Source organism: Oncorhynchus masou, chromosome 32 (genome assembly GCF_036934945.1).
Source record: "Oncorhynchus masou masou isolate Uvic2021 chromosome 32, UVic_Omas_1.1, whole genome shotgun sequence".
NCBI lineage: Eukaryota > Metazoa > Chordata > Actinopteri > Salmoniformes > Salmonidae > Oncorhynchus > Oncorhynchus masou.
In genome coordinates, this window is record NC_088243.1 from 56751004 (window position 1) to 56778921 (window position 27918).

General features: G+C 42.6%; 2 protein-coding genes and 1 pseudogene across 2 annotated transcripts in view; all 3 read right to left on the reverse strand.

Annotated features, from left to right (window-relative positions):
* Positions 1–13563, reverse strand: part of LOC135526268 (protocadherin gamma-C5-like) — a 184504-nt gene extending 170941 nt beyond the window's left edge. The window contains exon 1 of the mRNA XM_064954497.1: positions 11041–13563. Within this exon, the coding sequence (XP_064810569.1) occupies positions 11041–13440 (2400 nt within the window). The 5' untranslated portion in view covers positions 13441–13563. The remainder of the gene's footprint in view (positions 1–11040) is intronic.
* A 2281-nt stretch (positions 13564–15844) lies between these two features.
* Positions 15845–18265, reverse strand: LOC135527229 (protocadherin beta-15-like). Its single transcript, XM_064955835.1, has one exon. The coding sequence runs from the start codon at positions 18263–18265 to the stop codon at positions 15845–15847; it is 2421 nt and encodes an 806-aa protein (XP_064811907.1).
* A 3199-nt stretch (positions 18266–21464) lies between these two features.
* Positions 21465–27625, reverse strand: LOC135527230 (protocadherin gamma-A11-like; annotated as a pseudogene).
* Positions 27626–27918: the final 293 nt, after the last annotated feature.

Here is a 27918-nt window from a genome sequence, read left to right on the forward strand (position 1 = left end):
ATTAGGTTGTCGGATCGCATACGGTATGCTGAGTGTTAGAGACACGTCAGCTCAACGGCACCCGAGCTTTATGACAACACCAGTGGGTGGAGAACTGGATCTATTAAAACACTGCTGGTGAACAGCGACACTTTGAGTATACCTTTCAAAATGACACACAGCAACTATTTCTCAAAATGATTTACAAAACGTGACTAATACCTATAGCCTGCTTTATAGCTATTTGGTATAACTTTTACCCTGCGTTTATCGAAATAACCATAACCAAATAGACGGATAGGAAATGCCACTATGTATGTCCACAGCATATAAATCGTCGCACGAATTCAGTCCGCATACTCAGGCGAAAAATACGTTCATTACAAAAGAGTCGTTTAGGAACACACATCTGAAATATAAGGTGCAAGGCAAATAAGATGTATAATCCTGGTTTTACAGCCAGCACACCCAATGTAATCTACGAAAACAGAGAAGATGGCATGAAAGGAAAGTGTTGACACGTCAGTCAATCAATGATGAATGATCCCTACTGGTTTATAGACCTTTTCCACATTTCAGCACCATGGACAGAAACAATCAGAGGCCTTCAGCGGCACTGCACTTTAAAAACTCGCACACGGATTCTCTCATAATTCTACAAAAAGCTCGCCAGACACAGTAAACCCTTTCCAAACAAACATTCACTCAAAAAGTGCCAAATTCCGATTATCAACTCATTTTCTGTAACCTCAAATATGTGAAGTATGAGTGAAATATCCACCGAATATATAATATACATACAAAAATATGTGGACACCCCTTCAAATGACTGGATTCGTCTTATTCAGCCACACCCGTTGCACTGTGTTCTGTCCCTGCCATAGCCATCTTTACCCTCTATGAGCATTTCATATTTTGGGTCGCCTTCGAAATCTATCGGACCTATCACCTTAATTTCTCCAGTATTGTGGCCCAAAGAAAATACCTTTATTGCTTTGTCAGATATGCGACTGAATTCATACGTCACATCCCCATTCACTCCCTCATCTCCATATGTAGCACTTACTGTAACCACTACAGTACCTAAAGGAGAGTTTTCAGGCAGACTGGCTTTATAGACGGCCTGGCTAAACACTGCGGCGTTATCGTTAGCATCCAGTACAGTGACGTGTATGACTACAGTACCTGATCTCTGCGGAGTGCCGCCATCTATTGCTGTTAGCAGTAAACTCATGTCCTGTTTTTCTTCACGATCTAGTTCTTGATCTAAAACCAACTCTACGTTCTTTCTTCCATCTGTGTAATCGTGAACAGACAGCACAACATGTTCATTACTTTGTAATGTCTACCTTTGCACTGTGTTCTGTCCCTGCGTCATGTGCCTCGTTAACACGATAGCGAGCCCCTTTGACTGCCAACTCACTAATTTACAATTTGATTGTGTCCTTCGGGAAAATGGGTGAATTATCATTGACATCCTCAGTCAGTAGTGATACACGATGCAATTCCAAAGGACCTTCTAGAACCAACTCGAATGTAAGCATACACGAAACCTTATATCCACATAGCTCCTCTCTGTCAATCCTTTCCGCAACAACCAAATCCCCGGTACTCTGATTAATATCACAATAACGTGCATAGTTCCACTCGGTATCAATTCGGGCCTTACGGGTGGACAGTCTGCTGGCTTTCAAAACGAGATCTTTGGCTATATTTCCAATGACAGATTTGCGGTTCATCTCCTCCGGAAAGGAACAGCTCACGTCTCCAAAGGCGGTGTGCAGCGTTTGGAGAAAGAATGCAAAGCTGCAGACCACCGATATTCCTTTGTGACCCATCCTTGGAATATAAACTGCAAACTAGCATTTGATTATTATTATAATTTTCGTAACTAGGCAAGTCAGTTAAGAACAGATTCTGCTTTTCAATGACGGCCTAGCAACAGTGGGTTAACTGCCTGTTCAGAACGACGGATTTGTACCTTGTCAGCTAGGGGGTTTGAACATGCTACCTTCCGGTTACTAGTCCAACCACTCTAACCACTACCCTGCCGCCCCTTAGTTACTGGAATGTAAAGAAATAGTGTTCCACAAAAATATGGAGTCTGATTAAAATAATATCCACCGAATGTGGCAGAAATCTGACCGTTTCCAAATCTTTTCCTCAGCTAAATGGCACCAGAGCACACTGGCCTGGAAACAGAACGAAGTGGGTTGAGAGCTGGATCTATAAAAACACAGCTGGTGAATAGCGACACAGTGAGTACTCTTTAGAAATGACATAAGGTAACAAACCTAAATCTACAGTATATTTCACGAAATGTCACCATAGGAATCTGTAGCCTATATAAGTGGGCTGCATGATTGAATAGGTAGACTACAACTGTAATTACGTAAATAAGACATATATATAGAAAAACAGTAAACGGCAGTAAAACGCACAACACATCAATCACGGAAGGGTAAATCCAGTCGATTTCATTCCCTTTTTTGACAGCATCCCTGAAACAAAACTTTCTATTAATGTTTTCCCGTGGAGAAGAGGTCAAAAAGTGACTTTTTGGACCTGAATGCCATAACATCCAGGAGATAAAGGTGCTCAAAGTTTACTCATGTTTCATACCATTGGACATCCATGTGTTCCTAACTGGAAGATACAAAACGGTTGAGTTGGAAATCATGTAAAAGCTTACAAACAGTGTTGTCAAACCACGTTATTATTTCTAAAAAATATATATATATTTAAATCATTCTGATTCCCATGTAAAACAGCATTTTTGAGTGACTAGAATATAACCCATAATATTTGTTTTGGATAGCCTTTAGTTGTTCGATTTTGTTAGATATAAACCTTTAACATCAAGTATCTAACCATGTGTCAACTGTGATTTAAAAAAAAATATTTGCATATGTTGTAGCTCAGACCCTATTCTGCGCTGTGCCCGCTATCGGTTGAGATACATCATGCTCTTGAATACTGGGTGGGTGTCATTTCAATCATAGACATACATTTAATAGAACGGACCTATCCCTTCAGACCAGAGTAATTTAGCTTGTAGACAGACCACTGTCGAATGTCAACTTGAATGGTCATGTCTATTCTATGATCTATATTTCTATCATATCAATAGGTTTACAGTATATTGAGAATTGGCAGTATAATTTAAAACAACAGATATTCCCATTCAAGTCAACATTCTCTGATGTGTGGGCCTCCAACCACCTTTGTGGTACTATTTCAAAGTTGAAATGTAAATGTTATTGCAATTTTTTCTGTACATTTATCAGCCAAAACATGACACCTACATTCAAAATAGGGTCTAAGATACAACAGAAGGTAACATGAAAAAATTTACGCGTTTTTTAGATAATTAATGTTAAAGGTTTAAGAAAATATCTATAATTTTATTTACTCCCCCCCAATATAGTTTTACAACCCTGTTTGTAAGTTTTTATATATGATATCAATCTAAACCTTTTGTTGATCTTTTCCAGCGATGAAGACATGGTTGTCTCATGGTATGGTGTGGTATGTAACATCAGTCAACTTTGAGCACATTTATCTCTTGAATATTTTGGAATTCCGGTCCAAAAAGTCCCTTACCGAACACCTACCTCTACAACAGGCAAATATGTATGGAAGGTTTCGTTCAAATCAAAACGGGTGACGTCAAAAAGTGATTGAGTTCAAATGGATTTACCAGGCATTAAAATCCATATCAGACTATTTTCACGTTAAGAGTTAAGATATAGATTGAAAGAAATATGTTGCAAAGTGAACACATATCCAAAAAGGTATAGGTCTACGTTGCAGGTATCATATTTGAGGTGCAATATACAAAAACAGAGAGTATGGCAATGAATGGAAGTAATGACAGTCAAAATGCGATGAAAAGTAAACCCTAAAGGTTGTAAAAATGTCCTTTCAGCACCATGGACAGCGACATACAAATGCCGCTGCTCTACGCTTCTCTCATCACTCTGTCTTAGTCGCCGTATAGAATACCATATTTATATTTTGTAAACCCTTTCCAAATAGGCCTGCACTCGAACAGGGCAAACAAGGCTACTAACTCATTTTAAACATACTGCGTGTAGGCATATGTAAAAAAAACATCTAAATCAATCAATCACATCATAGACATCACAGCTCAAAGCACATACTCAAATCAAAATAATTCCACCCACAAAATAGATTAGCATAAAACATTTTCACTTCAATTTTGAGGGTATATACACATTATCATCAATATAATCAAACCTAAAGCATGAACAAGTTAACCAATATGGCGGCTTTCAAGACAACTCGGAAACTCTGATCCTCTGAATAAAAATGTGGGTATGTTTTTAGCGTAGAGTTTCCTATTGGTTGATTCTGATACTTTCGAAGTGGGAAACTCGGACCTCATCTTTCTACAATAAGTTTCCAAGTAGGTAATGTGCGAATTTTCCAAGTTCAAAGTTGTCTTGAAAAGGGCAAACTGGGGCATTGATTTAGGTTACTCCTGTGAGAATACTGAATTAATCCAGGGGAAAAAAGGTTATTGTACAAATCAAATCAAATATTATTGGTCACATACACATGGTTAGCAGATTAATGCGAGTGTAGCGGAATGCTTGTTCTTCTAGTTCCGACAGTGCAGCAAATATCTAACAAGTAATCTAACAATTCCACAACAACTACCTAATACACACAAATCTAAAGGGATGGAATAAGAATAAGAACTCAGAAAAAAAGAAATGTCCTCTAAATGTCAACTGCATTTCATTTCAGCAAACTTAATTAACATGTGTAAATATTTGTAGGAACATAACAAAATTCAACAACTGAGACATAAACTGAACAAGTTCCACAGACATGTGACTAACAGAAATGGAATAATGTGTCTCTGAACAAAGGGGGGGATCAAAATCAAAAGTAACAATCAGTATCTGGTGTGGCCACCAGCTGCATTAAGTACTGCAGTGCATCTCCTACTCATGAACTTCACCAGATTTGCCAGTTCTTGCTGTGAGATGTTACTCCACACTTCCACCAAGGCACATGCAAGTTCCCAGACATTTCTGTGGGGAATAGCCCTAGCCCTCACCCTCTGATCAAACAGGTCCCAGACGTGCTCAATGGGATTGAGATCCGGGCTCTTCGCTGGCCATGGCAGAACACTGACATTCCTGTCTTGCAGGAAATTACGCACATAATTACGCACAGCAATTTCATGCTGGAGGGTTATGTCAGGATGAGCCTGCAGGAAGGGTACCACATGAGGATGTCTTCCTTGTAACGCAGCATTGAGCATTGAGATTGCCTGCAATGACAGCAAGCTCAGTCCGATGATGCTGTGACACACCGCCCCAGACCATGACGGACCCTCCACCTCATATCGATCCCGCTCCAGAGTACAGGCCTCGGTGTGACGCTCATTCCTTCGATGATAAACGCCAATCCAACCAACACTCCTGGTCAGGGAGTGGGTTTGTGCCCATAGGCAACATTGTTGCAGACAGTCTGAGCACTGATGGAGAGATTGTGCATTCCTGGTGTAACTCGGGCAGGTGTTGTTGCCATCCTGTATCTGTCCCACAGGTGTAATGTTCGGATGTACTGATCCTGTGCAGGTGTTGTTACCTGTGGTCTGCCACTGCGAGGACTATCATCTGTCGCTTCTGTTTCCTTGTAGCGCCGTCTTAGGCGTCTCACAGTACAGACATTGCAATTTATTTCCCTGGCCACATCTGCAGTCCTCGTGCCTCCTTACAGCATTTTGAAATGTCTTCTTATTTCAACTTTATTTAACCAGGTAAGCTAGTTGAGAACAAGTTCTCATTTGCAACTGCGACCTGGCCAAGATAAAGCAAAGCAGTTTGACACATACAACAACACAGAGTTACACATGGAATAAACAAACATACAATCAATAATACAGTAGAAAAATCTATATACCGTGTGTGCAAATGAGGTAGGATAAGAGAGGTAAGGCAATAAATAGGGTGGCAAAGTAATTAAAATATAGCAATTAAACACTGGAATGGTAGAATGTGCATGCCTATTGCACATTCACGCAGATGATTACGGACCCTGGGCATCTTTCTTTTTGTTTTTCAGAGTCAGTAGACAGGCCTCTTTAGTGTCCTAAGTTTTCTGTGACCTTAATTGCCTACCGTCTGTAAGCCGTTAGTGTCTTAACGACCGTTCCACAGGTGCATGTTCATTAATTGTTTATGGTTCATTGAACAAGCATGGGAAACAGTGTTTAAACGCTTGACAATGACGATCTGTGAAGTTATTTGGATTTTTATGAATCACCTTTGAAAGGCAGGGTCCTAAACTCGTTTTTCAACTACTCCACAAATTTGTTGTAAACAAACTATAGTTTTGGCAAGTCGGTTAGGACATCGACTTTGGGCATGACACAAGTCATTTTTCCAACAATTGTTTACAGACAGATTATTTAACTTATTATTCATAGTATCACAATTCCAGTGGGTCAGAAGTTTACATACACTTAGTTGACTGTGCCTTTAAACAGCTTGGAAAAAAAAAATGATGTAATGGCTTTAAAAGCTTCTGATAGGCTAATTGACATCATTTGAGTCAATTGGAGGTGTACCTGTGGATGTATTTCAAGGCCTACCTTCAAACTCAGTGCCTCTTTGCTTGACATCATGGGAAAATCCAAAGAAATCAGCCAAGACCTCAGAAAGAAAATTGTAAACCTCCACAAGTCTGGTTCATCCTTGGGAGCAATTTCCAAATGCCCGAAGGTACCACGTTCGTCTGTACAAACAATATTACGCAAGTATAAACACCATGGGACCATGCATCCATCACACTGCTCAGGAAGGAGACGCGTTCGGTCTCCTAGAGATGAACGTACTTTGGTGTGAAAAGTGCAAATCAATCCCAGAACAACAGCAAAGGACCTTGTGAAGATGCTGGAGGAAACAGGTACAAACGTATCTACAGTAAATCCACAGTAAAATGAGTTCTACATCGACATAACCTGAAAGACCTCTTAGCGATGAAGAAGCCACTGCTCCAAAACCGCCATAAAAAAGCCAGACTACGGTTTGCAACTGCACATGGGGACAAAGATTGTGCTTTTTGGGGGAATGTCCTCTGGTCTGATGAAACAAAAATAGAACTGTTTGGCCATAATGACCATTGTTATGTTTGGAGGAAAAAGGGGGAGGCTTGCAAGCCAAAGAACACCATTCCAACCGTGAAGTACGGGGGTGGCAGCATCATGTTGTGGGGGTGCTTTGCTGTAGGAGGGACTGGTGCACTTCACAAAATAGATGGCAAGGAATATTATTGAGGAAGGAATATTATGTGGATATATTGAAGTAACATCTCAAGACATCCGTCAGGAAGTTAAAGCTTGGTCGCATATGGGTCTTCCAAATGAACAATGACCACAAGCATACCTCCAAAGTTGTGGCAAAATGGCTTAAGGACAACAAAGTCAATCCCATAGAGAATTTGTTGGCAGAATTGAAAAAGCGTGTGTGAGCAAGGAGGCCTACAAACAAGCTCTGTCAGGAGGAATGGGCCAAAATTCACCCAACTTATTGTGGGAAGCTTGTGGAAGAATACCCAAGTTTTGACCCAAGTTAAAAAATTAAAGGTGTAACGGATGTGAAATGGCTAGCTAGTTAGCGGTGGTGCTCGCTAATAGCATTTCAATTGGTGACGTTACTAACTTTGAGAACTTGAAGTAGCGGTTCCCCTTGCTTTGCAAGGGCCGTGGCTTTTGTGGAGTGATGGGTAACGATGCTTCGTGGTGACTGTTGATATGTGCAGAGGGTACCTGGTTCAAGCCCGGGTATAGGCGAGGGGACGGATTAAAGTCATACTGTTACAGTGATGCTGTTGACCCGGATCACTGGTTGCAGCGGAAAAGGGGGAGGTCAAAAGGGAGGTGAGTGTAACGGATGTGAACTGGCTAACTAGTTAGCGGTGGTACGCGCTAATAGCATTTCAATCGGTGACGTCACTCGCTTTGAGACCTTCAAGTAGCTGTTCCCCTTGCTCTGCAAGGGCCGTGGCTTTTGTGGAGTGATGGGTAACGATGCTTCGAGGTGACTGGTGATGTGTGCAGAGCGACCCTGGTTCTCGCCCAGATCGGGGCGAGGGGACGGACGTAAAGTCTATACTGTTACAAAGGCAATGCTACCAAAGACTAATTGAGTGTATGTAAACTTCTTACCCACTTGGAATGTGATGAAAGAAATAAAAGTTGAAATAAATCATTCACTCCACTATTATTCTGACATTTTACATTCTTAAAATAAAGTGGTGATCCTAATTGACCTAAAAAAGGGAATTTTTTACTAGGATTAAAGGTCAGGAATTGTGTAAAACTGAGTTTAAATGTATTTGCCTAAGGTGCATGTAAACTTCCGAGCTCTTCTGCAACTGTATATATATATATATATATATATACACACACACATATATATACACATATATATATACATATATACATATATACTTACATATATATACAGTGGGGCAAAAAAGTATTTAGTCAGCCACCAATTGTGCAAGTTCTCCCACTTAAAAAGATGAGAGAGGCCTGTAATTTTCATCATAGGTACACTTCAACTATGACAGACAAAATTAGAAGAAAAAAAATCCAGAAAATCACATTGTAGGATTTTTAATGAATTAATTTGCAAATTATGGTGGAAAATAAGTATTTGGTCAATAACAAAAGTTTATCTCAATACTTTGTTATATACTCTTTGTTGGCAATGACAGAGGTCAAACGTTTTCTGTAAGTCTTCACAAGGTTTTCAAACACTGTTGCTGGTATTTTGGCCCATTCCTCCATGCAGATCTCCTCTAGAGCAGTGATGTTTTGGGGCTGTTGCTGGGCAACACGGACTTTCAACTCCCTCCAAAGATTTTCTATGGGGTTGAGATCTGGAGACTGGCTAGGCCACTCCAGGACCTTGAAATGCTTCTTACGAAGCCACTCCTTCGTTGCCCGGGCGGTGTGTTTGGGATTATTGTCATGCTGAAAGACCCAGCCACATTTCATAATCAATGCCCTTGCTGATGGAAAGAGGTTTTCACTCAAAATCACACGATACATGGCCCCGTTCATTCTTTCCTTTACACGGATCAGTCGTCCTGGTCCCTTTGCAGAAAAACAGCCCCAAAGCATGATGTTTCCACCCCCATGCTTCACAGTAGGTATGGGGTTCTTTGGATATAACTCAACATTCTTTGTCTTCCAAACACGACAAGTTGAGTTTTTACCAAAAGGTTATATTTTGGTTTCATCTGACCATATAACATTCTCCCAAACTTCTTCTGGATCATCCAAATGCTCTCTAGCAAACTTCAGACGGACCTGGACATGTACTGGCTTAAGCAAGGGGGACACGTCTGACACTGCAGGATTTGGGTCCCTGGCGGCGTATTGTGTTACTGATGGTAGATTTTGTTACTTTGGTCCCAGCTCTCTGCAGGTCATTCACTCGGTCCCCCGTGTATATATATATATATATATATATATATATATATATATATATATATATGTGTGTATATATATGTATATATATATATATATGTATATATATATAATCAAATTAAGCCTTCCTCTGTGGACCCCTCAGAATCGTCAAAGATTTCTGCAAAGTAAGTAGGAGTTTTTCTCTGAGTCTGTTCCGAGGGCAGCGTGTTGTCATTGTAAGATCTGACGAACTTCATGTTCATCAGATCAATTCTGATGGGGAACGACAGTTGAACTAAGCTCATGAGGCATTTATAAGATATATTCTTCAAGAATCAATGGGTACACAACATTAACGTAGCAGTCAAAAATGTATTTAGCAACTGCTGAATTAATGTCACAATAACGTTTTTGGTTCGCTTCGGTATCAATACGGGCATTATGACCAGACAGTCTGCTCGCCATCAGACGGAGATCCTTGGCTATATTTCCAATAAAAGATAAGCGTTTCATCTCCTCCGGTAAGTTGTTGACATAGTTGACATCTACTTAGACAGAGTGCAGCATGAGAAGGAAGAAAGCAATTTAGCACTTCAGGACTATCACGGAAAATCCTTTGTTTCCCATCCTTTGAATACGAACGGTGAAACACCATGAATATATATAAATCAATGTTAGTAAATAGTCTAGTATTACACAAAAGATTATGAAAATTCGCCACGTCATCAACAAAATATGTGTGATATCTGACCGTCTCCACTCCTTTCTGCAGTGAAATGACACCAAATCTAGCGACACAGTGAGGATATTACACATATTACACTTCAGATATTACACAAATGATCTGACATCGTCCTGAATGCTTTTCAAATAAAGACGTGCTAGGCTACATGCATTCTTGATCAACTATTCGATACGTTCATCTCTTTAGATCAATTAATAACCAAATAGAAAGACAGATTACAACATAAAACCACCACAAATAAACCATTGCATGTTGCTGTTGGTCTTTAGGTTAGCAGCCTGCATAAAAAGAGTGACGTAAGCAAAGTGATAACTTTCAATCAATAATGACGAGTTAGTCTTACCGCTTTTTGAATACATTATTTCAGCACCTCGGACAGCCACACTCAGTTCAGAGTTGGTCCTTGCTATGTGGAAGCATTGGCACGGAACTACCACATTGAAGTTCACGTTTAAAATGATTACGGTAAGGGTTAAGGGTAGGGACGCCCCAAGGATCTCGGATAGCACTACTCGTTCAGAGTTGCTGCTGTCTTTACTGCTGAGTTATAACTGATTTTGTCATCACTCTTGTTCGGTAAATGATTATATACAAACAGCTCTACATGTAAACTGTACCACAATAGGCTACCTAACTACCAACCAGCGTACATGCTGCACAGGTGTCCAGCCAATCTATCAATCACAATAAATCGGTCACAACACAAACATTTCAAAATCAATACGATGTTTCCCTTTGAAATGAAATACATGAAATAGTTGCATTTCAGATCTGATTGTAAAGAACTTGCTGTGATATAATATTCTTAAAACATCAAAGCAAATCTCCTCAATTTTTATTTGCATGAAAGGCCTACCTCGGCTGATCCCTCAGAATCGTCATGTTCTTCAAAAAAGTCTGTTGGAGTTTTTCTCAGAGTCTGATCCGCGGGCAGCGTGTGGTCATTGTAGGATCTGACGAACTTGAAGTCACTAGTGCGTGACCCGGTCGTCAGGTAGGCGTCATAATTGTAAGTGCTGCGGAGAGTTCCAACTCCATCCACATCTGCGAAGTTTGGCGGGAGATAAGCACTGGGAATAGCGACCGCTCCGTCAAACAACAGTCTAGGTTTTTTATGGTGGCAAAATCTCACGGCCAGGATGACAATAATGAAGGTGAGGAAAAAGGTGGAGATGGACACCAACGCGATGATCAGATAAGAGGTTAGTTTGGAATTGCTATCATCATAAGATATATCTTTCAATTCTGGCACTTCAGCCAAGTTATCAGAAATCACCAAATACATTGCACAGGTCGCAGAGAGATATGGCTGTCCGTTATCTTTCACTGACACAATAAGGTTCTGTTTCATGTTGTCAGATTCAGAAATGTCCCGCTGTGTCCTGATTTCTCCGCTGTGAAGACCAATAGTGAAAAGTCCCGGATCAGTGGATTTGACTATATGATAGGACAGCCAGGCGTTCTGTCCGGAGTCCGCGTCCACCGCTATCACCTTGGAAACAAGAGAGCCCCCGTGTGCAGCTTTGGGGACCAGCTCAGTCATGAAGGAGTTCCCATCCGGAGCGGGATATAGTATCTGAGGAGAGTTGTCATTCACATCTGTTATGAACACACTGACGGTGACGTTGCTGCTGAGCGGAGGAGAACCATTGTCTCTGGCCACAACGTGGACTTTAAAGCTCCTGAACTGTTCATAATCAAACGACCTCACAGCGTGGATCATCCCAGTGTCTCCGTTAACGGATAAGAACGAGGACACCGGGACACCGTTCGCCTCACCAGGTAAGAGAGAGTAAATCACTGTGCCATTCTGTCCCCAGTCTGGGTCTCGAGCAGTAACAGAACACACGGAGGAGCCTGGTTTGTTATTTTCAGTCACGTGGGCGCTATAGGACTGTTCCTCAAACACAGGTGGGTTGTCGTTGACGTCAGCTACAGATAACTGAACGGTTTTAGAGGAGGACAGAGGCGGAGAGCCCTCGTCGGTGGCAATGATTGTAATGTTGTAATCAGACACTAGTTCACGGTCCAGTTCGCCCGAGGTCACCAGAGAATAGTAGTTTTTGATGGATGGTACCAGATTAAAAGGAACGTGTTGCTGAATGGAGCAGCGGACCTGTCGGTTATTCTCAGAGTCTCTATCCTGCACGTTAATGATGCCCACCTCTGTGCCAGGTGACGCGTTCTCTGGTATGGGGTTACTCAGAGATTTCAGATATATTACAGGGGCGTTGTCATTTACATCTGTAATGTCTATTATCACTTTAGTGTCTGAAGAAAGGCCATAGCCATCTTTTCCTTCTACAAACATTTCATATTTTGATTCCTCTTCATAGTCTAACTCCCCTATCACTGTAATGTCCCCCGTTTTCTGGTCCAATGTAAACATTTTCCTTGCCTTATCAGACATTCGACTGAATTCATACATTACTTCGCCGTTCACTCCTTCATCTGCATCAGTACTGCTCACAGTAACAACTAGTGTCCCTAAAGGAGATGTTTCGGGCAGACGGGCTTTATAGACGGCTTGGCTAAACACTGGGGCGTTATCGTTAGCATCCAGTACAGTGACGTGTATGACTACAGTACCTGATCTCTGCGGAGTGCCCCCGTCCACAGCTGTGATCAATAATTGTAATTCCTGCTGCTTCTCGCGGTCTAATTCTTTGTCAAGCACTAACTCACCGTATTTGCTACCTGCAGAAGTGGTTTGAACACTCAACACAAAATGATTATTCCTTTGTAGCACGTAACTTTGAACTGCATTCTGTCCTATGTCTGCGTCATGAGCAGCGTTCACACGATAGCGAGCTCCTTTGTCAGCTGATTCTCTGATTTCCAGTTTAATTGTATCCTTCGGAAATATCGGTGAATTGTCATTGATATCTTGTATTTGAAGTGATATGCGACGCAACTCAAGAGGATTCTCGAGGACTAACTCAAAGCTCAGAAGGCATGACACCTTTTCTCCGCAAAGCTCCTCTCTGTCAATTCTTTCGGTAACAATCAAATCACCACTAGTCAGATTAATGTCACAATAACGTTTGTGGTTCCCTTCGGTATCAATTCGGGCCTTACGAGCGGAGAGTCTGCTCGCCTCCAACCCCAGATCCTTGGCTATATTTCCAATAACAGATCCGCGTTTCATCTCCTCTGGAAAATAATAGCTCACGTCTCCATAGGTGGAGTGCAGTGGAAGAAGAAAGAAAGAAACGCTGCAAACCAGGACTGCGTCCGAAAATCCTTTGTGCCCCATTGTGGGATTAAAACGTCAAAAATCACTTTACAGCCAAGATAATATACAATGCAAACAAATAGTATTTCATCAAAAAAAATAGTTTCCTCGAAATTACATTCTCAAAATGTGCACGCAATCTGACCGTCTCCAACCTTTTCCGCAGCTAAATGGCACCCGAGCCTTGTCCCAACACAAGTGGGTGGAGAACTGGATCTATAAAAACATAGCTGGTGAATAGCGACACAGTGAGTACCCTTCAGATATTACACATATTATCTCACATTCGTTTACATCTCGCCAAACTATTTCAATATGCCTATGAATAGCCTAGGCTGAAATGGTTGATAAGCTATTGGAAATATCAAAAGAAAAGAACAGCAAGCGACAGTATATAAAACCCCAAACACATAAATGATTGCCAAGAATCCGCATTCTATTGATATGAGTTAAGATCAGGTGGAATGAATATACTACAAAAGAGAAGTAGGCTACAAAGCAAATATCAGATTTAGGCGATGTAATTTATAATGCGTTTCCTTCAGCCATTACAAAAGCATCAGTGCATTCACACACAAAAAAAACAGAGTATGGCAAGAAATTAAAGTTGTGACACTAAACAATAAGTAGATCTCATTGGGGTAAAAGCGGATTGTATGCATTTTCAGCACCATGGAGAGTGACATTGCGAGGCCGCTGCACGCAAGACACTCACACCGCTACTCCCATCACTGTCTCAATAGCTCTCAATGTAAAGTATTTATCTTCTTCCTAAAACGAGCTACATAGCACTTCACTCGTATGGAGCCATACTCCTATATCAACCCTTTTCCTGTGACCTCAAAAATATGCAGTGTGTATGTGAAAAATGAAATCACCAACAGGAGGCTACATATCCCACATGACAAACCAAACCACATAATATTAGCATCCCTGGATTTCTCACTAGAACTTTAAGGGGATTGAAATGCGTTACAAACTACATCACTTGTGGAGAACTAGTAGACACGCTAAATTACGCATTCCTGTGGGCCCGTGGGGCCCAAACATTTTTGAAACCATTTTAGCTGTGATTCAATGAAAAAAAATAGCCGTATTCCATAACATTATGAAACCAAGTGTAGATTATTTCTATTAACAGTAAGGCCTCCCTTTGGAGACCCATCAGTCATCAATTTATTCAGCAAAGTCTGTTGGGAGGACAGAGGCAGAGAGTCCTCGTCGGTGGCAGTGATTGCAAATGTTGTAATCAGATACTAGTTCACGGTCCAGTTCGCCCAAGGTCACCAGAGAATAGTAGTTTTTGATGGATGGTACCAGATTAAAAGGAACGTTTTGCCGAATGGAGCAGTGGACCTGTCGGATATTCTCAGAGTCTCTATCCTGCACGTTAATGATGCCCACCTCTGTGCCAGGTGACGCGTTCTCAGCTATGGGGTTACTCAGATATTTTAGATATTTTACAGGGGTGTTGTCATTTATGTTGGTTATTTCTATAATTAATACAGAATATGAAGTTAACCCAGGCCCATCCATGGCTCTAATTTGCATGTCATATGACGACCCCTCTTCATAATCAACTGACCCAACAACCCTTACTTCAACATTAAAAATGTATTTAGCAACTGCTGATTGCCAAATTAATGTCACAATAACGTTTTTGGTTCGCTTCGGTATCAACACGGGCCATACGACCAGACAGTCTGCTCGCCAGGTCAGCGTTTCATCTCCTACAGGTAAGAATAGCTCACACTTCCATAGGCAGAGTGCAGCATGAGAAGGAAGAACGCAACGTAGCATTTCAGGACTGTAAAAACTGAAAAAATAGTGACGTAAACAAAGTGATAACTTTCAATCAATAATGACTAACTGGTCTTACCGCTTTTTGAATACATGATTTCAGCACCTCGGACAGCCACACTCAGTTCAGAGTTGGTCCTTGTTATGTAGATTCATTGGGACGTCACTACCACATTGAAGTTCACGTTTAAAGTATTTACGGTAAGGGTTAAGGTTAGGGTTAGATAAGTGTCATAGTTAGGGTTTGGGTTTGGGTTAGATAAAGGTTAGGGTTAGATAAGGGTAATGGTTAGGGACGCCCCAAGGATCTTGGACGGTTTTTAACTGATGAGTTAGAGCTGATTATCTCATCATTCATCACTGTTTGCTAAATGATTATATACAAACAGTTCTACGAGTAAACTGTACCACAATAGGCTACCTAACTACCAACCAGCGTATATGCTGCACAAGTGTCCAGCCAATCTATCAATCACAATAAATCGGTCACAACACAAACATTTAACATCATTAAGATGTTTCTCTTTGAAATGAAAGACATTAAATCGTTGCATTTCAGATCTCTTTTTAAAGAACTTGCTGTGAAATAATATTCTTAAAACATCAAAGCAAATCTCCTCAATTTCTATTTGCATGAAAGGCCTACCTCGGCTGATCCCTCAGAATCGTCATGTTCTTCAAAAAAGTCTGTTGGAGTTTTTCTCAGAGTCTGATCCGCGGGCAGCGTGTGGTCATTGTAGGATCTGACGAACTTGAAGTCACTTGTGCCTGACCCGGTCGTCAGGTAGGCGTCATAATTGTAAGTGCTGCGGAGAGTTCCAACTCCATCCACATCTGCGTAGTTTGGCGGGAGATAAGCACTGGGAATAGCGACCGCTCCGTCAAACAACAGTCTAGGCTTTTTATGGTGGCAAAATCTCACGGCCAGGATGACAATAATGAAGGTGAGGAAAAAGGTGGAGACGGACACCAACGCGATGATCAGATAAGAGGTGAGTTTGGAATTGCTATCATCATAAGATATATCTTTCAATTCTGGCACTTCAGCCAAGTTATCAGAAATCACCAAATACATTGCACAGGTCGCAGAGAGATATTGCTGTCCGTTATCTTTCACTGACACAATAAGGTTCTGTTTCATGTTGTCAGATTCAGAAATGTCCCGCTGAGTCCTGATTTCTCCGCTGTGAAGATCAATAGTGAAAAGTCCCGGATCAGTGGATTTGACTATATGATAGGACAGCCAGGCGTTCTGGCCGGAGTCCGCGTCCACCGCTATCACCTTGGAAACAAGAGAGCCCCCGTGTGCAGCTTTGGGGACCAGCTCAGTCATGAAGGAGTTCCCATCCGGAGCGGGATATAGTATCTGAGGAGAGTTGTCATTCACATCTGTTATGAACACACTGACGGTGACGTTGCTGCTGAGCGGAGGAGAACCGTTGTCTCTGGCCACAACGTGGACTTTAAAGCTCCTGAACTGTTCATAATCAAACGACCTCACAGCGTGGATCACCCCTGTGTCTCCGTTAACGGATAAGAACGAGGACACCGGGACACCGTTCGCCTCACCAGGTAAGAGAGAGTAAATCACTGTCCCATTCTGTCTCCAGTCTGGGTCTCTTGCAGTAACGGAACACAATGATGAGCCAGGTTTGTTATTTTCAGTCACGTGGGCGCTATAGGACTGTTCCTCAAACACAGGTGGGTTGTCGTTCACGTCAGATACAGATAACTGAACGGTTTTAGAGGAGGACAGAGGTGGAGAGCCCTCGTCGGTGGCAGTGATTGTAATGTTGTAATCAGACACTAGTTCACGGTCCAGTTCGCCCGAGGTCACCAGAGAATAGTAGTTTTTGATGGATGGTACCAGATTAAAAGGAACGTTTTGCTGAATGGAGCAGCGGACCTGTCGGTTATTCTCAGAGTCTCTATCCTGCACGTTAATGATGCCCACCTCTGTGCCAGGTGACGCGTTCTCAGGTATGGGGTTACTCAGAGATTTCAGATATATTACAGGGGCGTTGTCATTTACATCCGTGATATCTATAATCACTTTAGTGTCAGATGAAAGACCGTAACCATCTTTCCCTTCAATAATGATTTCATGTTTAGCTTCTTCCTCGTAATCTATTTCTCCTATTAGTCTAATTTCTCCAGTTGTCTGATCTAATGCAAATATTTTTCTGGCTATGTCAGATATGCGACTGAATTCATACGTCACTTCCCCATTCACTCCCTCGTCTGCATCTGTAGCACTTACTGTAACCACTACAGTATCTAAAGGAGAGTTTTCAGGCAGACTGGCTTTATAGACGGCCTGGCTAAACACTGGGGCGTTATCGTTAGCATCCAGTACAGTGACGTGTATGACTACAGTACCTGATCTCTGCGGAGTGCCGCCATCTATTGCTGTTAGCAATAATTTTAACTCCCGCTGCTCCTCGCGGTCTAATTCTTTATCTAGTACCAACTCACCGTATTTACTGCCGACCGTATTGGTTTGAACATTCAGCAGAAAATGGTCATTCCTTTGTAACATGTAGTTTTGCACTGCGTTTTGTCCTATATCTGCGTCGTGGGCAGCATTCACACGAAAGCGAGCGCCTTTGACCGCCAACTCACTAATTTCGAGCTTGATAGACTCCTTTGGGAAGATAGGCGTGTTATCATTAACATCCTGAATTTGCAATGTGACTCGGTGCAACTCAAGTGGATCTTCAAGCACAAATTCGAATTTTAGAGCACATGAAACCTTCTCTCCACAAAGCCCCTCTCTGTCATTCCTCTCGGCAACAATAAATTCCCCGGTACTCAGATTTATGTCACAATAACGTTTACGGTTCCCTTCTGTATCTATACGAGCCTTACGGGCGGACAGTCTGCGAACATCGATGCTGAGATCCTTGGCTATATTCCCAATCACAGATCCGCGTTCCATCTCCTCCGGAAAAGAATAGCTCACGTCTCCATACACGGAATGCAGAGTAAGAAGAAAGAGAGCAACGCAGTAGACCAGGCCTGTCACCAATATTCCTTTGTGTCCCATCCTGGCATTAAAAACGTTGAAATTCCATCAAGTCTAAATATTACAATGTAAAGAAATCGTATTCCACAAAATATTCAGTATGATCTAAACAATATCCACAAAATGTGCCAGAAGTCTGACCGTCTCCAATCTTTTCCGCAGCTAAATGGGATCCGAGTCTTGTAACACCACCAGTGGGTGGAGAACTGGCTCTACCCAAACGCAGCTGGTGAACAGCGACACAGCGAGTACTCGTTAGATATTACACATATTAACATTCTAAATCTATATTTCACGAAATGTAGATTCTACATGTCACCAAGTAGATCTAGAATAATGTTTGCTAATGTGTAGTGTGTAAACAGTAGACCTACTCACTCGTTGTTCACCGTGTTTGGATAAATAGCCTTCTGAATTTTCATTAATTTATTTTACCTTTATTTTACTGGTCAAGTCAGTTAAGAACAAATTCTTATTTTCAATGACGGCCTAGGAACAGTGGGTTAACTGCCTGTTCAGGGGCAGAACGACAGTTTTGTACCTTGTCAGCTCGGGGATACTAGTCCAACGCTCTAACCACTAGGCTACCCTGCCGCCCCATGAATGATTGATTACTGTAACTATTCCGGGGGAAATCACCGGAAGCCTATGGAAATAACCCAAAGGAAACACAGGAAACGGAAATATAACACCTACTGCATGAATTAGGGCAATACAAGCATCAGCATACTATTTTCATGAGTTAAGATTAGCTAGAAGAAATACTTTACAGAGGGGAAGACATCTGCGATAAGTTAGGCTATAGCTGTACGTTGCAAGCATTAGATGTTTAACGCTGGTATTTTGGTGAACACTCATCAATGCAATGTATAAAAAAACGGAGAGTATGGCAATGAATTAAAGCAATTACAGTGATAAAGCAAAAAGTATACTCTGCTCGCTTCAAATGGGATTTCAGCACCATGGATAGTGGCACAGCAATGCTGCTGCCCTTCAGACCCCATCAAATCAGATCAAATCCCAAATCAAATTTTATTTGTCACGTACACATGGTTAGCAGATGTTAATGCGAGTGTAGCGAAATGCTTGTGCTTCGAGTTCCGTCAATGCAGTAATAACCAACAAGTAATCTAACTAACAATTCCAAAACTACTGTCTTATACACACAAGTGTAAGGGGATAAAAAATATGTACATAAAGATATATGAATGAGTGATGGTACAGAGCAGCATAGGCAAGATACAGTAGATGGTATCGAGTACATATATACATATGAGATGAGTATGTAAACAAAGTGGCATAGTTAAAGTGGCTAGTGATACATGTATTACATAAAGATGCAGTAGATGATATAGAGTACAGTATATACATATACATATGAGATGAATAATGTAGGGTATGTAAACATTATATTAGGTAGCATTGTTTAAAGTGGCTAGTGATATATTTTACATAATTTCCCATCAATTCCCATTATTAAAAGTGGCTGGAGTTGAGTCAGTGTGTTGGCAGCAGCCACTCAATGTTAGTGGTTGCTGTTTAACAGTCTGATGGCCTTGAGATAGAAGCTGTTTTTCAGTCTCTCGGTCCCAGCTTTGATGCACCTATACTGACCTCGCCTTCTGGATGGTAGCGGGGTGAACAGGCAGAGGCTTGGGTGGTTGTTGTCCTTGATGATCTTTATGGCCTTCCTGTAACATCGGGTGGTGTAGGTGTCCTGGAGGGCAGGTAGTTTGCCCCCGGTGATGCGTTGTGCAGACCTCACTACCCTCTGGAGAGCCTTACGGTTGTGGGCGGAGCAGTTGCTGTACCAGGCGGTGATACAGCCCGCCAGGATGCTCTCGATTGTGCATCTGTAGAAGTTTGTGAGTGCTTTTGGTGACAAGCCGAGTTTCTTCAGCCTCCTGAGGTTGAAGAGGCACTGCTGCGCCTTCTTCACGATGCTGTCTGTGTGGGTGGACCAATTCAGTTTGTCTGTGATGTGTATGCCGAGGAACTTAAAACTTACTACCCTCTCCACTACTGTTCCATCGATGTGGATAGGGGGGTGTTCCCTCTGCTGTTTCCTGAAGTCCACAATCATCTCCTTAGTTTTGTTGACTTTGAGTGTGAGGTTATTTTCCTGACATCACACTCCGAGGGCCCTCACCTCCTCCCTGTAGGCCGTCTCGTCGTTGTTGGTAATCAAGCCTACCACTGTTGTGTCGTCCGCAAACTTGATGATTGAGTTGGAGGCGTGCGTGGCCACGCAGTCGTGGGTGAACAGGGAGTACAAGAGAGGGCTCAGAACGCACCCCTGTGGGGCCCCAGTGTTGAGGATCAGCGGGGTGGAGATGTTGTTGCCTACCCTCACCACCTGGGGGCAGCCCATCAGGAAGTCCAGTACCCAGTTGCACTTCATGATGACGGAAGTGAGTGCTATGGGGCAGTAGTCGTTTAGCTCAGTTACCTTAGCTTTCTTGGGAACAGGAACAATGGTGGCCCTCTTGAAGCATGTGGGAACAGCAGACTGAGATAGGGATTGATTGAATATGTCCGTAAACACACCAGCCAGCTGGTCTGCACATGCTCTGAGGGCTTGGCTGGGGATGCCGTCTGGGCCTGCAGCCTTGCGAGGGTTAACACGTTTAAATGTTTTACTCACCTCGGCTGCAGTGAAGGAGAGTCCGCATGTTTTCGTTGCAGGCCGTGTCAGTGGCACTGTATTGTCCTCAAAGCGGGCAAAAAAGTTATTTAGTCTGCCTGGGAGCAAGACATCCTGGTCCGTGACTGGGCTGGTTTTCTTTTTGTAATCCGTGATTGACTGTAGACCTCTTGTGTCTGAGCCGTTGAATTGAGATTCTACTTCCTAATCATAACACATTTAACCTCAAAACATGTGCAGCGTGTACGTCAAAGAACAATCACAAACATAACCAATCACAAATCAAACCGCATACTCAGACCCACACAACTCAAACCAGTAGCATCAATATTTTCTCTTTCAACTGTGACGGGATTTCAACCATCATAAATACAATGCAAATTGTATCAAACGTAAAGCATGAACAGATTGCCTTATAGACAAGCTGTGGTATTCACACACTCCGGTTCAATAGGCTACATGATTTTCTCCATAAAAAAAGCGTTATTGTACAAAGATGGTTAACTGTAATTGTACAAAAAGATGGGCTTCTATTCTATGACAAATATAATCAAATCTATAGTTGATATTTATTTACAGTTCAAGCCACCTGTGAGGAACCATCAGAATCATCAAGTTCTCCAGCAAAGTCTGTTGGAGTTTTTCTCAAAGTCTGATCCGCATGCAGGGTGTGGTCAATGTAAGATGTGACAAACTTGAAGTCACTTGTGCGTGAACCCGTCGTCAGGTAGGCGTCATAATTGTAGGTGCTGCGGAGAGTTCCCGCGCCATCCACATCTGCTTAGTTTGGAGGGAGATACGCACTTGGGATGGTGACCGCTCTGTCAAACAACAGTCCGTGCTTTCTCCTGCGGCAAAAACTCACGACCAGGATGACAACAATTAATGTAAGGGAAAAGGTGGAAACGGACACCAGCGCGATGATCAGATAAGAGGTGAGTTGGGAATTGCTCTCATCATAAGATATATCTTTCAGTTCTGGCACTTCAGCCAAGTTGTCAGAAATCACTAAATACATTGCACAGGTCGCAGAGAGAGGGCTGTCCGTTATCTTTCACTGCCACAATAAGGTTCTGTTTCATGCTGTCAGATTCAGAAATGTCCCGCTGTGTCCTGATCTCTCCGCTGTGGAGACCAATAGTGAAAAGTCCTGGATCCGTGGATTTTACTATATGATAGGACAGCCAGGCGTTCTGGCCGGAGTCCGCGTCCACCGCTATCACCTTGGAAATCAGAGAGCCCCCGTGAGCAGCTTTGAGGACCAGCTCTGTCATGAAAGAGTTCCCCTCGGGGGCGGGGTATAGTATCTGAGGAGAGTTGTCATTCACATCTGTTATGAACACACTGACGGTGACGTTACTGCTGAGCGGAGGAGAACCGTTGTCTCTGGCCACAACGTGGACTTTAAAGCTCCTAAACTGTTCATAATCAAACGACCTCACAGCGTGGATCACCCCTGTGTCTCCGTTTACAGATAAGAACGAGGACATCGGGACACCGTTTGCCTCACCAGGTAAGAGAGAGTAAATCACTGTGCCATTCTGTCTCCAGTCTGGGTCTTGTGTAGTAACGGAACACACGGAAACCAGGTTGGTTATTTTCAGTCACGTGGGTGCTATAGGACTGTTCCTCAAACACAGGTGGGTTGTCGTTGACATCAGCTACAGATAACTGAACAGTTTTAGAGGAGGACAGAGGTGGAGAGCCCTCGTCGGTGGCAGTGATTGTAATGTTGTAATCAGACACTCAGATTAATGTCACAATAACGTTTACGGTTCCCTTCGGTATTAATACGGGCCTTGCGAGCGGACAGCCCAAGCCCGAGATCCAGCCCGAGATCTTTGGCTAGATTTCCAATCACAGACCCGCGTTTCATCTCCTCCGGAAAAGAATAGCTCACGTCTCCATAGGCGGACTGCAACGTCATAAGAAAGAAAGCAACGCAGCGGACCAGTGGCACCGAAAATCCTTTGTGTCCCATCACGGGTTTAAAACGTGAACACACCATATAATTAAGATAGTACACTTTTAACAAATAGTATTCCACAAAAAAAAAGACATACAGTTCGATCAAAATTACATTCCAAAATGTGCACGCAATCTGACCGTTTCCAACCTCTTCCGCGGCTGAATGGCACCTGAGCCTTGTAACAACACAAGTGGGTGGAGAACTGGATCTATAAAAACATAGCTGGTGAATAGCGACACAGTGAGTACCCTTCGGATATTACACATATGATCGTTCAAAAATGCATATAGCCTTGGCTGAATTGATCGGGAAACTATTGAAAATGACCAAAGAAAAGAACAGCATATAAAACCACAAAAAACTCCATAATTGTCACTCAACCGGACTATGTTGATATGAGTTAGGATCAGGCAGAATTAATGCATTACAAAATGGAACGCATCTGCGATCGGACATTTAATATGAGCTACAATGCAAATATTAGATTTATGCCATTTATATTGCTGGTCCTTCAGCGAGTACAATCTCATACACAAAAGCAGAGAATGTGAAAAAAAAGTCCTAAGAGTCCACAATCATTGAGTAAACCCCACTGGCTTAAAAAATGATTGTATGAGATTTCAACATCATGGACAGGGACATAGCGAGGCCGCTGCACGCCAGACACTCTCACGCTTCGAACACACCGAAAGGGTAGGCATTTTGGTACACCAGAATTACATTCATTGCCAATTAAACTCTGCGTTTGCCTTGTAGCATTGCGTTGCAGAGGCAGTTGCAGTGCGTTCGGTGTGGTGCATACGTTGGATTTATCGAACGTATGCGTTAAACTGTATGCGTAGACGGCTTGAAAGAAATGGTAGCAGAAGGTGAATGTTGAACTTTTGTTGCATACATAGCCAGATGATGCTGCGTACTATTTTGCGCAAAATGCATTGTCGGTGTGTTCGAAGCATCACATTGTATCGCTAATTAGGCCTTCGCTGTGTAAACACACTATATATACAAAAGTATGTGGACACACCTTCAAATGAGTGGATTCGGCTATTTCAGGCACGCCCGTTGCTGACAGGTGTAAAAAGTCGAGCCAACAGCCATGCAATCTCCATAGACAAACATTGGCAGTAGAATGACCCTACTGAAGAGCTCAGTGACTTTCAGTGTGGCACAGTCACAGGACACTACCTTTCCAACACGCCAGTTCGTCAAATTTCTGACCTGCTGGAGCTTCCCCTGTAAACAGTAAGAGCTGTCATTGTGAAGTGGAAACTTCTAGGAGCAACAACGGCTCAGCCGCGAATTGGTAGGCCACACAAGCTCACAGAAAGGGACGGCAGAGTGCTGAAGCGTGTAGCACGTAAAAAATTGTCTGTCCTCGGTTGCAACACTCTCTACCAAGTTCCAAACTGCCTTTGGAAGCAACAACAGCACAAGAACTGTTCGTCTGGAGCTTCATTAAATGGTTTTCCTTGGCCGAGGAGCCGCACACAAGCCTAAGATCACCATGCGGAATGCCAAGCATCGGATGGAGTGGTGTAAATACTCGCCACCATCAGTGGAAACAGGTTCTCTGGAGTGATGAATCATGCTTCACCATCTGGCAGTCCGACGGATAAATCTGGGTTTGGCATATGCCATTTGAACGCTACCTGCCCCAATGCCTACTGTAAAGTTTGGTGTAAGATACATGTTTTTCATGGTTCGGGATAGGTCTCTTAGTTCCAGTGAAGGGAAATCTTAATGCTACAGTATACAATGACATTCTAGACGATTATGTGCTTCCAACTTTGTGGCAATACTTTGGGGAAGGCCCTTTCCTGTTTCAGCATGACAATGCCCCCATGCACAAAGTGATGTCCATACAGAAATGGTTTGTCGAGATAGGTGCGGAAGAACTTGACTGGCCTGCACCTAGCCCTTACCTCAACCCCATCGAACACCCCTTGGATGAATTGGAACACAGACTGCGAGCCAGGCCTAATCACCAAACACCAGTGCCCAACCTCACTAATGCTCTTGTGGCTGAATGGAAGCAAGTTCCTGCAGCAATGTTCTAACATCTAGTGGAAAGCCTTCCCAGAATAGTTATTTCTGTTTTAGCAGTAAAGGGGGGACCAACTCCATATTCATGCCCATGATTTTGGAATGATGTTTGACAAGCGGGTGTCCACATACTTTTGATTTCTCTCTGTTCTAACCTCATTTCAAGTAAGCTTAGACTCCAACAGTGCCAAAAACTCTTATATCAACACATTTCCCGTGAAATCAAAACTGTGCTGCGTGAAGGTGAAAAATCCAATAATTCAATCCCAAACAGTACAAAGGCCATCACAAATCAAACCACATAACGAGATTACATCGAACCTGGAGAACAAACTCGTCAGCTAAATAGACAATCTGCATTGACATAGTCACGGGGAACGGTGATTTCATCCAGGAAAATGTTGTAAAGCATCTTACCTGTAATTGTATAACAATATAGCTCTATTTCATTAAATTAAATATTTTTTATTTACAATAAAGGCCTACCTTCAGGGACCCATCAGTGTCATCAAGTTCTTCAGAAAAGTTTGCTGGATTTTTTCTCAGAGTCTGCTCTGCGGGCTGCGTGTTGTCAGTGGATCGTACATAGAAGTCACTTGTGCGTGGCTCCGTCGTCAGGTACGCGTTAAAAATGGTAGGCGCTGCGGAGAGTTCCCGTGCCATCCACCTCTGTGCTGTTTGGAGGGAGATATGCGCTGGGGATGGTGACCACTCCATCAAACAAAAGTCGGGGCTTTCCCCTGCGGTCAGGATGACAACGCTAGTAAAACCAAATGTATGCTTTTCAACCGTTCGCTGCCTGCACCTGCACGCCTGACTAGTATCACCACCCTGGATGGTTCCGACCTTGAATATGTGGACATCTATAAGTACCTAGGTGTCTGGCTAGACTGTAAACTCTCCTTCCAGACTCATATCAAACATCTCCAATCGAAAATCAAATCCAGAATCGGCTTTCTATTCCGCAACAAAGCCTCTTTCACTCATGCCGCCAAACTTACCCTAGTAAAACTGTCTATCCTACCGATCCTCGACTTCGGCGACGTCATCTACAAAACTCAGCAAACTGGATGCAGTTTATCACAGTGCCATCCGTTTTGTCACTAAAGCACCTTATACCACCCACCACTGCGACTTGTATGCTCTAGTCGGCTGGCCCTAGCTACATATTCATCGCCAGACCCACTGGTTCCAGGTCATCTACAAGTCCATGCTAGGTAAAGCTCCGCCTTATCTCAGTTCACTGGTCACGATGGCAACACCCACCCGTAGCACGCGCTCCAGCAGGTGTATCTCACTGATCATCCCTAAAGCCAACACCTCATTTGGCCGCCTTTCGTTCCAGTTTTCTGCTGCCTGTGACTGGAACGAATTGCAGAAATCGCTGAAGTTGGAGACTTTTATCTCCCTCACCAACTTCAAACATCTGATATCTGAGCAGCTAACCGATCGCTGCAGCTGTACATAGTCTTATCGGTAAATAGCCCACCCAATTTTACCTACCTCATCTCCATACTGTTTTTATTTATTTACTTTTCTGCTCTTTTGCACATCAATATCTCTACCTGTACATGACCATCTGATCATTTATCACTCCAGTGTTAATCTGCAAAATTGTAATTATTTGCCTACCTCCTCATGCCTTTTGCACACAATGTATATAGACCTGTATAGTCTGTTCACACTGCTATGCTTTATCTTGGCCAGGTCGCAGTTGCAAATGAGAACTTGTTCTCAACAAGCCTACCTGGTTAAATAAAGGTGAAAAAAAATGAAGGTAAGGAAAAAGTTGAAGACTGACACCAGCCAGATGATCAGATACGTTTTAGTTTTAGAGGAGGACAGAGGGTGGAGAGCAAACGTCGGTCGTAATGTTATAATCAGACACTAGTTCACGGTCCAGTTTACCCGTGGTCACCGGAAAATAGTAGTTTTTGATTGATGGCACCAGCTTAATCAACCAATCAATCAATCAAATGCATTTATATAGCCCCTTTCACATCAGCTGATGTCACAAAGTGCTGTACAGAAACCCAGCCTAAAACCCCAAACAGCAAACAACACAGATGTAGAAGCAAGGAACGCTTTGCTGAATGGAGCAGTGGACTTAAGGTTATTCTCAGAGTCTCTATCCTGCACGTTAATGATGCCCACCTCTGTACCAGGTGACGCGTTGTCAGGAATAGGGTTAGTCAGAGATTTTAGATATATCACAAGGGCATTGCCATTTACATCAGTTACTTGTATTATCAACGTTGCGTATGACGCTGACCCTAACCAATCCTTGGCACCGATCTGCATTTCATACGACGACTCCTCTTCAAAATCAACTGACCCAAACTCTTATTTCTCCAGTTTTATGATCCATAGCAAATGCAATGTTATTTTCAATTGAAACATCTGCCGATCCTGCTATTTCAAATTTAATCAACTCCTCATTAATTGTGGAGAGGTGTCATTAATATATTGAGCATGAAGACTAATCGTTGCAGCTCCAAAGGATTCTCTAACACAAGTTCCTGTTTCAAAGCGCAAAAAGTATTCTTGCCACAAAGCCCCTCTCTATCGATCCTCTCCTCAACAATAAAAACTCCCCAGTACTCAGATTGTCACAATAATGTTTACGGTTCCCTTCGGTATCAATACGGGCCTTAAAAGTGGACAGTCTTCTCGCCTCTAGCCCGAGATTCTTGGCTATATTTCCAATAACAGATCCGCCTTTCATCTTCCCCGGAAAAGAATAACTCACGTCTCGATAGGCGGACTGCAATGTCATAAGAAAGAAAGCAAGCAGCCGACCAGGCCGGTCACCAAGAATCCTTTGCATCCTATCCTTAGAATACGGTGGAGAAATAGCCGTACATTTAGATCACTTGAAGTATGATAATATTCCACAGGCTGAGATATGTTTTGATTAAAGTCACGCCAAAATGTATACCAAGAGTATGAGCAATCTGATTGTTTCCACGGTTTTCTGCATCAGTGGCAAACCCTGAACTCCGAATATGACAGCAGTGG